Source organism: Lethenteron reissneri, chromosome 23 (assembly GCF_015708825.2).
Source record: "Lethenteron reissneri isolate LAM-NWPU_2019-01 chromosome 23, ASM1570882v1, whole genome shotgun sequence".
NCBI lineage: Eukaryota > Metazoa > Chordata > Hyperoartia > Petromyzontiformes > Petromyzontidae > Lethenteron > Lethenteron reissneri.
In genome coordinates this window covers 12,356,943-12,369,245 of record NC_083801.1, presented here as the reverse complement: position 1 = coordinate 12,369,245, position 12,303 = coordinate 12,356,943, and the positions used below count along the sequence as shown (strand labels likewise).

Below are 12,303 nucleotides of genomic sequence, written 5' to 3'. Positions count from 1 at the left end.
AGCAATACACATGACCTACCATTCGGCTCATTGTGGTGTTATGTTGCATGGACAGAGTCGGGGGAAACTTGTCCATTGTTGTCAACTGCCGTACTGGCAGTTCTGCACCAGGAGATCGAATCGTATCGGCGACCTCTGGATCGCAAGTCCAGTGCGCGGACTCATTACACACCACGGCAGCATCTTCAACGTAAAGCACACCGGTTCAAGGCATCTCGCTTATCACACAGGACAAACGGCGTCCCTTTGCCCCCCATCCCCACACCTTCCACGTCGGGGCTGAGGTAGTTCCGGACTTCGTTGAGGATGAACTGGATGTCCTCCTCGCGTGGGGAGGGCGTGTCCGTGATTTCAGTGGGCGTGTCGGTGGTTCCCGCCACCGTCGTCCTCTCCCACGGCAAGAAGAAGATGACCCGGCCATCGCTGGTAGCAGGGTCCAGCAGACCCATCTTATCTGGGCTACAGGGAAAACGTGGAGAAGGGTGCACTCGTCACCGGACGGACGTAACCAGGAAACGTTTTCACGTCGTTTCACCTACGATGTTGATTTTCGTAGTTGTGCTGTACTATTACGTGCTCTGCTCCATTCAGTTCCAGAAGAAGCTTCCAGCACACGTGGAGGGAAACGTCGGACATCGTGCCAAACAAAACACGCGATGCAACGCGGACAGACGTCAGAGCTACACTTTACCACTGAGAAAAGAAAATTGTTAATGGCTGGGCAAGTGAAATTATTTGAGTTCCGTCCTTAAGAATTCAAACTTAACAGAAGCACAATGTGTGTGCATGTTATAACAAATTTATGAAAGCAATATTAATCACCTTTGATTTGCATTATTTTCTAGAATCCTGCTCATATTTAGCAAATCAAGCAGATGCACGATGCTCCAATTGAACATTGCACTAATCATACGCATAAACATTTGATTTGCATGCAGCCATGCATTGATATTCCGGATGTAATAATTCGGCAAGTAAAAGCATAACCGTGAACACCCAATGCACAATAGAAGTGCCTCCACTTCGGCAGCACTGTATGGGCATGCAGCCACATTGTGCAAACACGGGTCCCCCTGAGATGGAATTTCAGGCTGTAACGTTAGCCCGAGCACTCTGTTGGAAACCAGCGACCTTCACAAGTCCGCTAAGAGTGCTGCAGACGTAACTGAATCGAGGGACAAAAGAAGGACAGGTCTAGCCCTATTTTAAAATCGCACTATTTTCGGGTTATTTTTGTTTTCCTTTACCTGTAATAGCCGGGCATTATTATATGGACACCAGCACTTGGCTGACAAATTTTCGGGGTATCTTTGTTATCCATCTGGCGCAGTATGTCTGTGAAAGGACCCGTTGCATTGATAACGCACTTGGCGCGAACATCAAATTCTTTTCCTGCAACAACAAAAAAACGTACAAAAACATTTACAAAAAATTCTGATAATTAAAAGATTATACCACGCAAATTTTTATTTGTATTATAACACTGCAAAAAGTAATCACTCGTTAAAAATTATGACACTGTATTTTCCACACCCCACTTAATACTCGTTAAAATTATACACTAAACGAATTTGGAATTCAATGAGCAGTCTTGCCCCAGCCCGTGGTGCACAGGGAATGACTCCAATTTCTGACACTATAGTTCCACCTGCGATTGCTGATCACCATGAACCTCTTGAATAACATTGAGCGTTTGGTCTGATATTCACAAAGTCAAGGCAAGCAGCGTGGACCACAACTAGGTATATTAATGATGCTTTATTCATCAATTAAAGTCAATTCTTACTCTTACAATACATGCATCGAATTTTATGCATGAGATTTGATTTACGACTTTAGCCCATGATATGCAAATTATATGTTACATTTAACATAATGGGATGCATAAGGCTACAAAATAAATAGAAACAAAAATCATAAACAATACAAATGAGAGTAAAAAGAGAATAGTGGCGATTTAATCAATCACTGGGTAGGTGATTTAATAAATTAACATGCCGAATACATATGGAAGCATACACATTTATATCTGTTAAGTGGCATGAATCTTGCAGAAATGAACCATGTCTCTTCTGCGGGTAGTTGGTTATGATATGCCCCCTCTACAGGAATGACCCTACCTGAACCCACCATAGGGCTCTGCCTTTCCAACCTGCCTGGCCTGCCCTTGGATGGTGACTTTGGCAAATTCCTGCCAAAACTTTTCCTTGCATGCCCAAGTGAGCATTCCCACTAACCACAACTCCTCGTGTCCACAATTTAGGGGGGTTTTGGGCTTCCACTAATGCTAATTGCAAACATGGGTATTTCTCCCGTTCGTCCATGTGAGCAGAACACGAGTGTTACTGGACTGAGACAGGGAAGCCAGCACGGCACTCAATGCTCATTATCAGTCGAGTGCTAATATGTGGCTTGCTTCTGTGGGTGTATCTTTCTGCATCTTTTACGTTTCCTGGCATTAACAGCAAGCAAATCGTCAGCACAAGTGGTGAGAAGAAAAATGAGCCACACACGAAGCAGCCAAAAAATCCACCGCGTCACGTACATGCAATGAGTATTATCAGATTACCAAGCAGTATCTTTTATATATTTGAATGCCAATGACGAGGGCAAGAATTGATGTCATCCACGAGATGGGCAACACAAACATTTACACTTGCTTTCTCATACATTTTACAAAAAAATATCAAACGCAAAGCCACCTGTATAACCAACACCATGCTATCGTGCCATCTAATGTGTGGGCAGAGAAACAATGCAGGGCCCTTCTTATAAATACTTAGAGTAATTGAGGGTATGGGATAAAATTGCACGATGCACCTCAATAACAACCCAGACCATACGTCACAGGCCTGTAACGCAACACCTACGTGCCGCTACCCAGATAAAGGCTTCCCCGCGGCCCTAGCAGATTGGTTACCGTCGATAACAGTGCACGTTAATGCAATGCCTAAGTAATGAGTAGTGTGGCATACACTCATGGTCGGAGAGAGATGTGAGCTCCTGAGACCTGACGGTCTTCAATTTCTTAATATACCTCCATGCAAATTATACCTGCCAGGCCGCGTTCAGTTATTATTTATTGAGCCCGTCATAGAAAACACTGCACGCCTATATCACGCTACTTTTACAGTGTTTAGTGTGTTTTTGTTAATGAAAGAATGTGATGACTACAATATTGTCCAGCTCTCCTCTTTTTTGGGATGACAGAATTACATTTGAACACATTCTCACATGCGCTTCAGTTGCCGAGTTTTGGAAAGAATATCCAGTACGAATAACAGCATACCGAACATGATCAACATTATGAATACTGAATATAAGCAGGCAAAGTGAAATGTATCGAATTCAAATTCCAATAGCTATTTTGACTAAAACATTAATTTTATATTGTAACCTAAATGAGTACAAAATATGGGGTTAAGGTACGCCACTCACCACAGTAAATGCAAGTCTCCACTCGCATGCATTACATTTACCTTGATTTAAAATCCCAACGATTTGCAGCAATAGACTCCCAGTTGTGTAGACGTTTACCATTGTGTAATGCATTTCCCCCTGAAACGTCCCCCTGGCATTCTACTTCGAGGACCCTATGTACACAACGTATCCCCCCAAGAGATGATTTAATTCTTTTCGGGTTCATGCCAGATCGCCCTTGCTAATGAAGACTTGTCTCAATACACTTTCTCCGCTGGTTATCAAACAACACCCTTTGCTGTTCTCTTCCACTGGCATCGTAACTCTGCTTGGGTCGACAACAATGACTGCTGAGCAGACGGTTCAACAACGCTGGCCACATCGTCAAGGAGTCCTCAGCAGAATACTTCAGGAATAGAATGTGGAGAACCAGAATCTAAACCTGAACCTGAACCTAAACCTGAACTGGAAAGGGAAGGAGCAGTCACAACGGAGGCTGCTAATGAGGAAGATGAAATTAGACAATCCCATCGGCGTGCAAACTCCGATGCCAACACATGACCCACAGCCCTCCGAGCATGTCAGCACAACACGACCACAAATAGAGCAAACAAATCATTAAAGGACACAAGCCAACATCTTCCAATTCCATTTGGAACACGCCAGGTCACGACACACGTGCTAGACCTAGACACGGCCACACGATGTACGGCTTTGCTTCACGTTGGCACAAATACACGTCCGGCCGACAGACAATGGTCACCGAAAAAGGCCATGAGCAGAGACAAATGAGAATAAATAATGGGAGTCGAAAGTGTAAATAAAGGTCTTTATAGAAGAAATATGCGAGAGCATTCACACAAGTAATTGGCAAATATGAAAGCGTTAAATATGTTGGATTTCCATAATTTACTGCAAATCTGTCCTATACCACAGGACATTTAGCATATCATTATTTGAAAACGCGATGGTCTAATGTTATTTTCATGTTAATTGGGGTGAAATTTCACACATTGTGTGCTCGTACACAAAAAAAGACAACTAACCCCCATATAGCATTAAAGACGAACGGGGAAAGTGGCTTTCGTGATCCATCAAAGCCGGCACGTCGCACAAGGGGTAGGTCTGGCCAGCACCACGCCTTTGTTTCCACACAGTGCTGATGTTTGAACATTGCACCAGGCACTTGTGTAAGATTGAGACGACCTAAGGGAGGCCCAGGACAGGTTCGAATTTCATACTCTCCACTGATTTTAGCCATGTCCTGAATTCAAAGTCAAGTCATTGGGTTCGTAGCACTCGTGGCGCAGATTCACAACAGCACCCCTTCCCCACTCGTACGCCCGTAGGCGAAATTCTCACAGGGGGAGCCGTACCAGTCAAGTTGTCGCGGCATCTTGCGCCACAGATTTTCTCCTTGCCCGTCTCTGGGTCTGCAATTTTGAGCAGTTGCATCACCTCCGTGTGATTGGCCACGGCCGCCCCATACCGTGCGGCCGTCAGAGCGATGGCGATGTTCATCCGCGCGTCGTTGTGCTGCCCTACAGACACAGGAAAGGAAACGGACAGCGCAAAAAGATACCAGGTGGATGTTTGACCTTGCATTTTGTGGGGTTAGAACCATGTTCAAATAATACTGGAAAAACATTAACTTCCTGCTTTACTTGATAGCACAGATATATTTTTGGAATCATAAGTAGCATAAAAAATACACGGTAATAGTATGCAATTGAAATAGATGTGAAGTTTCCCTTTAAGATTGGGCTTGTATGTGATGGTAGCAGAATTAATTATATTCAAGTTCATTTATTAGGTATAGCCCTGTGAGCCATTCGGCTCTTGAATCGGGTGCAACCGCAACAAACGAAAAACAAAAACGTGAACAAAAAACATCTTAAAGTGACTATGTGACTGAGTGCAAACAGAAAATCCAAGAAAAGACAGTAAAATATTGCAGAAAAAGCACCGTACACAAAAATGTGCAAAAATCCCAGTGGGATGCAAGTCAAACAACAACAACCACAAGACAACTTAGATTTAGGCCATCAGTCTAACTCTGTACTTCAACAAACAAACATGGCCAAACCAAAAAACTTATCGAAAATCACCAAAATAAAGCCATAAAAGCAATGAAACAGTCGTCATAGGAACTGTGACCGAATTTTCACGATAAACGACGTAAACAACATGTACTACCAAACTCATGCACTCCACAACAGTAGGAGCATCAGTCGGAGTATCAACATTTTTCGATGCACCTTTAAGATCAGCACACTAAATCAAAACACAGATCAAACTTTGCAGCGATCATCCGGAGCGAAACATTGTATTTTAGCCCATATGCATTTTATAGAGATATCATTTCAATCAAATATCCTAGTTAGCTGCACTGCTGACTGATTATCGTAAAGCAATCAATGACCATAATTGTGTCATCACATTGCGTCTTTTTCTTTGTTTGGCGGCGTACTTTCAAAGCCAAGTACGGTAAAAAAAAATGGCAGCAGTAGCAAAAACAAGAGGATGAGAAATGAACGATTGGACACAGCTGGTGATGAAGAGCAGCGAGTGTACCTGGCAGAGGTGGGACAAAGTCATTGTTATGCAAGTCCAAGTCGAGTCTGAAGTCATCAAATTCATGACTCGAGTCTGACTCGAGTCCAAGTCACATGACTCGAGTCCACACCTCAGAGGTGGGACAAAGTCATTGTTATGCAAGTCCAAGTCGAGTCTGAAGTCATCAAATTCATGACTCGAGTCTGACTCGAGTCCAAGTCACATGACTCGAGTCCACACCTCAGAGGTGGGACAAAGTCATTGTTATGCAAGTCCAAGTCGAGTCTGAAGTCATCAAATTCATGACTCGAGTCTGACTCGAGTCCAAGTCACATGACTCGAGTCCACACCTCTGGTACCTGGGCTGCCAACAGCCCCTCAAGGTGCCCGTAATGTGCCAGGACAAGATGCTCGTTGAGACTGGCCAGCAGGGAGTACTAGTGCCATGGCAATTTGGGCAGAGTCGTCTTGACGGGTGGAGGATCAGCAACCCCCTCCCATGCGGGGGCATAGTGGTTTCTGCTCGCCGCACTTGCCGATCACCCCGCTGTGAAACCCGGTATTGCAGAGTAAGAAATGTAACAGAAGCACAGATGCCATGTGGCCACAAGCAGTGATTGCCAACATTGAATTCTAAATAAAATTGCGTGGAGAAGTTGAACTTACACATTTTGAGGCTGATTAGTTGCGTTTTTTTCTTTCAAAAGTGAATGATTCTGTCTGATCTAGGTAAAATATGACAGCGTTATTTATTTTCTGCCAGAATTTTTCTAAGAAAAAAAGCCATTTTGGCTAAAACCAGAGTCATTGGGCGATTTCACTCCAAATGGTAGAACAAACGTGGAAATAATTGAAATATACAAAATAATCCATGGGAAAATGACGCAATGTGAAGCGACAGCAATCATTTAATAACAAAAACGTTGACACAAATTTAACAAGAAAAAAGATTGTCAAAAATAAAAATTAGTAGTAGGGCAAGGAGAGTGGAATGTCAGGACATGGGACGGGCTTGGTGAAGGTAGGGTTATCATCAGATAGAACTCGCAGCATGTGCACCTGTCACGAGTCATCAGTAGCAGGGGGACACAGAACAGCAAGATCCAAGTGGGGGGGAGAGTCACTGCCTGTCGGCTCCCATTCCCCCTCAAATGCCCACACTCGTTCTATAGAGAAAACCCCTCCGTGGCTCTTATAGGCACACTTATCGGTGAATGTTTTGTAGAAATGGAGTGAATATGGTGAGATGCATGAAAACACCTTTGAAGGCTTACGCTACCTCTAGTTATAAGCAAAAAAAGCACGTCATTTCAATACATTAAAGAGTAACCCTCCTTGGAAACATCAGACAAGCTGCATTGTCGTGATTTTTGCTAGTTTTTTTTTTAAACAATAAACTCTTCCGTGTATCTTTTACCACCCATTCTACTGCCTATTAGTATGTGTGCCTTGGCCACTGCCCTCTCATCTACCAAATCCCCCAAAGACAGCAGGGGACCGGCGGAAGAGTCGCCCGGGGTTACAGTAATCAGAAGTGATGTGCTGGCACAAGCACGGGTTGGGGGGGAGTGCAGTTTACTGGCTGGCTGGCCGGCCGGCTGGACGCCTGGATGGCTGGATGGATGGCTGGATGGATGGCTCAAGGCTCGGCTACGGCTCACTGCGCTGGATGCATTCCCATGCAACCACTGGCCCCTGGTCACCCTCACCTCCCCATAGCCGGCTCCACATCACACCGACAGCACGACCGAACTGAGGGTCACCCAGACCTCGCCCTCCCACAGCCTGAAGGCATCGTCTCATGTGCAATCGAGAGCCTGAAATTTCGCTGCAGGGATGTAGACCTGACTCTCAGGAGGCCGCCACAAAAGCGTTATCACGTAACTTACATTGCTGCACAACCGCCGTACGACCGAAGTAACTCAGTGTAAGAGAGCATTTCTATTTCCGAATCTGTGCAAGTGGCCGAGGGGTGGCACAGTGGTTGTCGCACTGTGTTAAGACCCAGATAACCTGAGATAGGTTCTTGGCCACTGTTAACACAATTGTTGATACATCTGCACCAGTCCTGGGCACCACCATCACACCAATCCGCACTCAACAGCGTTGTGAGGTATGTTTACACAATCCGTATGGGTGTGGGGAGACCTTCATCCAGCAGTGGATTGACAAATGGCTCTAAATCATTACATTTTCATGTATATTAATGAACAGCAGCATACCGATGTGGCCAAGGAAGGACTTTTAATCAGTTCATATCACCTGCTCTAAGATATGAATCAGAAACATGAACATTGACAAGGAAATTGAAGCAAGAGCTCAAGCGGCCAAAGAACCATGGAGAGATGCATACACATCGTACAAGTAAGTGGGCTTGGGTAGGACACGTCTCTCGAAGGGTTGATGGCCGATGGGCAACATTAACGATAGTGGCAGTCAGAGGACGGAACACACCTGACAGTACATCCACCGCAAAGATGGGGAGTGATAAAATCAGCTCGTTTGCAGCTGCTAGGTGGATCACTAATAACTGCAGGACCATAAGAGATGGTGATGGCTGAGGGATGCATTCATCCAGCAGTGAATTGCTAATGGCTGATGCTGATGGTGAGCATTGTGCCAGAATATTCGCACAACAGTTTCAAGATACACCCGATTCATTACCACTGATTTCAAGCACACATACATACATGAACAAATGCAGCTTGATCTGTGCTACATTCCAAGCAAGAATCAAGGCAAACCCATGGCGAAGGCGCAGACCTGCAGTAATAGATTAATTGCGGACAAGTTGCAGGCACACACACACGCACAAAGGGACAAACGTGCCCAACAACAAATTGGAAGGGTTTGGCAGCGGTCTTGCGGCACCATGGCAATTTAAAACAAACTTTCAAATGGAATCTGCAAATGCACGATTGTGTGTTTCACAGACAGCCACTGAGAGAGCTTGTTGTTTAACAAAAAATATATACAGATATTTGGGTGCTCATTGTACTCAAGTTATCTCCAAGAATGTATGAAAATAAAAAGATGTTCTGCTATTTAAAAGTAATATGTAAACAAATGTTGTGTACAGTCCACTCTTATTTAGACTTATAGGATAGTCCATATTCTAGCATAATACAATGATGATTTGGTTCACAGCTTTTTGTCAATCCACTGCTGCATGAAGGTCTTCTCCAGGATGTGTTTGGTCGTGGCAAGTCTTTGTCCAGACTTCATCAGGGTGGTGAAAGGAAACTAGCACCGTTTCTAGACATAATTGGACACTCATTTTAGCCATGGCCGGGAATCAAACTCAAGTCACCGGATTCACGGCACAGCGTGCTCTTCAAATCGACGAATGCTCCATCCCCTGCCAGAATAAACCTTCGACAAACTTGCAAACTCCTTGCCAATGGAAAATATTAACTTAACTCGTTCGGAGCTGGACTAACACCATAATTCCCTCACAAAATCCTCTACACCAACAATGCAAATGCCGTCACAGCAAAATTGCTGTGACGGTTTCACCTGAAGACGGAAGCTTGTGTTGCCTCCGAAACGTCGTGATTTAATTTAATTGTTTTATTTGTTAACCTACGTGACTTTACCGAAAAAAACAAAGAGTATGAATCCTTGCAGTCACGAAAGCTTCAAATCTAGAATGCAAATGCGGATCGAGCCTTACACACGAAACGCATGCAAAACTACACAAGACTTTCTCAATACATTTTCAGAGTATTTATGTAAGTTTTTAAATAGATTTTGATGCATATAAATGCAAAGACAAAAATACACCAAACCCTTGCCTATTGCGAGGGTTACGTTCTTGAAAGTACCCGTAATCGGAAAATCCGTGAAACGCAAACTGAGAGGCGAACAGGAAACTAGGGTTTGGTTCACGGTTTATAATACGACAACCCACACCTTTTGTATTGCCCTACATTAACCTAAAGAAGAAAGTGGAAGTATCGTTCATTTAAAATGAGGAATTTGTTCTAAAGTGTTAAATATAACTTAAATACAATAAATGTATAGTGGGAAAATATTATGGAGGAAGAAATATGCGGGTGGCTAAACCTCACTGCCTCCTCACTGGACACTGCGAACAACACGTGACGACCTGGGCGTGTGGATTCTTCAACAGCAGCATCATCGCGAGAATTGTGCACTTAGAGTACCTATACGGTACTTATTTACGATGCGTACTATACAAGAATCTCGCGCTCAACCACGACTTGTCGAGCCACTTGGGCAAGATCGGCGAATTTTACCGTAATAGATTTGGCACAATTGGTCAAATCCGCGATGGGAAAACCCATAATGGGCGAGGTTTTGGTGTATATGCAATATATTAGAGGTATGTAAAGTGTTGCCGCCCTGGTGATTCTATTCATTATCACGATTCAGGGTCGTTATTCGCTATTTCAATTCGGCATGTTATTCTGATTGGTGTATGTAACCCCTGCAATGAGCAGTCATTGTCTATCAGTGTTAATTATTTCAAATATATTTAGAACATTTTATTATAAACTATATTAAATCACTTTCCATCATAAAACAAAAACTAAAAAACCTTGCAATAAGATGTAATTCTGATGTCCAAAGTAATCAGAGTGAAATTTACGCCGATTATGAACATCACATAAATATACATTTATACAAAATCCGATTATAAAATATATAATCAGTGTGACGGGAAAACAGAAAGGGATTGCAATAAATCAAAATAATAGTCAACCGGATAATGCCAAATAGGGGGGGGGGGGAGTAAGTGAAGGGGGAATGATGATAGAAACCAAGCAATGGCAGCGGCGCACGTGCAGACACCGACGGCACCACATTTGGTCAATGAATCGCCAGTGTGCTCGGAAGCGCTCTCGCTCAGTGGGCATCCTGCTAAATCACAGCACGTAGCCTGTAGGACAGCCACTGGCAGTGGAAGGGCAGGGAGAGAAATGCCAACAATGATGTGGGGGGAGAAGAACCATACAGGAAGGGAAAGAAAGAAAACCCCGTATAGTATGTACATATTGGAAATGGCACGAGCCTCATTATTCCTAGAATGTGTTTACGATTGCATTCATCGAATCAAATAAAATTCCCTAACGGTATCATGGGATCAATTCCCCAACGGTATCATGGGATCACCGGAATCATAGAATCGAGGAGGAGCCAAGACGCGGAGCCCAATGTGGTGTTCAGGTAAGATCGAAGAGCCTGTGGGAGCCTTGCCAGGCCTCATGGAATTGCCATTGAAACATAAAAAGGTTGTTGCCTATGCAGTTTGTTCTATGGCGACTATGGTCTATACTGGCCAGCTAATATGACGGTCGATTCCAGCCGGCCAGTACCGCCGCCAGAATCGCCACTGGAACATACGGCTTTGTCCTTAGCTATGCTAAGCATGGCCGAAGCTTAGCTAAGCCAGATTCGCAACAAAATCACAAAATAATCCTATTCTACTTTTCAACGCTTCCATCACAGAATCCCTGTTTGAATCACACCCATAGGAGAATCACAATTCCTGAACGGTGGAATCACAAAGTATCGAACAAGATTCGTGTATATTCATCCACTTCACATTTGTATCACAGGATTCGGATACGATTCTGGATGGAATCACCCAGCTCTGAGATACATACGCTGCAATACGTGTCCCTATGTACACGCTTAAGGCCAAGACGATGTGAATGTACGTAGGGCGGCTGTCTCAGTGGAAGCGAGGAGGAACGGCGGTCCCCTCGTGCGAGGGGCCGGCCGCACCAGCAAGCCTCCACGGGGAGCGCAGTAATGGGGACGTGCCAGCGAGCTAACCACTGGTGTCAGTTCCCTCATTAGGCGCGTCCCTCACGCGTCAACCCCAATCAATTTTACCGACACAAACTGTGCGCCCTTGCTCCCAAACTTGAAAACCACGCTCCGGGGATATAGGACCCTCCGACTCAGTTTGGATAATTGGCTCTTACTCTCGTATTGACATTTTTTGTTATTTTTAGAGGCAACGCTGATAAATCTTTTATAGGTAGGCAAAAGGTACGCTTGCTACCTTCAGAAGGCCAGAATTTGCATGAAATTGAGCTGGATCGTTTTTAAACGTGATCATAAACCGTTTCATTCTTGTAAATTCATAATAAACGTTTTTTGGTTAGATCGCGTTATTTATAAATGTGTCGTAAATTATTTTCCCCTGCCAACGCAGACTTCGAAGTGCAATCCTTAGCAACATGCATTTAATAATTGGTGTTTTACCCTTCTATCTGGCAACAAAACTGACACCTTTTTACAAGGAGTCATGTTTGCATAGACCGCAATACCTGCAGTCATAATACAAACAAAAGA

At 44.1% G+C, this 12,303-nt stretch overlaps 1 protein-coding gene across 4 annotated transcripts in view; it reads right to left on the bottom strand.

Annotated features, from left to right (window-relative positions):
- Positions 1–12,303, bottom strand: part of GPD2 (glycerol-3-phosphate dehydrogenase 2) — an 81,588-nt gene that overhangs the window by 14,905 nt on the left and 54,380 nt on the right. For all 4 annotated transcript variants that reach the window (XM_061557214.1, XM_061557212.1, XM_061557215.1 and 1 more), the window contains exons 7-9: positions 4,797–4,961; positions 1,248–1,392; positions 266–459 (exon numbers count right to left, since the gene is read on the bottom strand). In XM_061557214.1, coding sequence (XP_061413198.1) covers positions 266–459; positions 1,248–1,392; positions 4,797–4,961 — 504 coding nt within the window. The remainder of the gene's footprint in view (positions 1–265; positions 460–1,247; positions 1,393–4,796; positions 4,962–12,303) is intronic.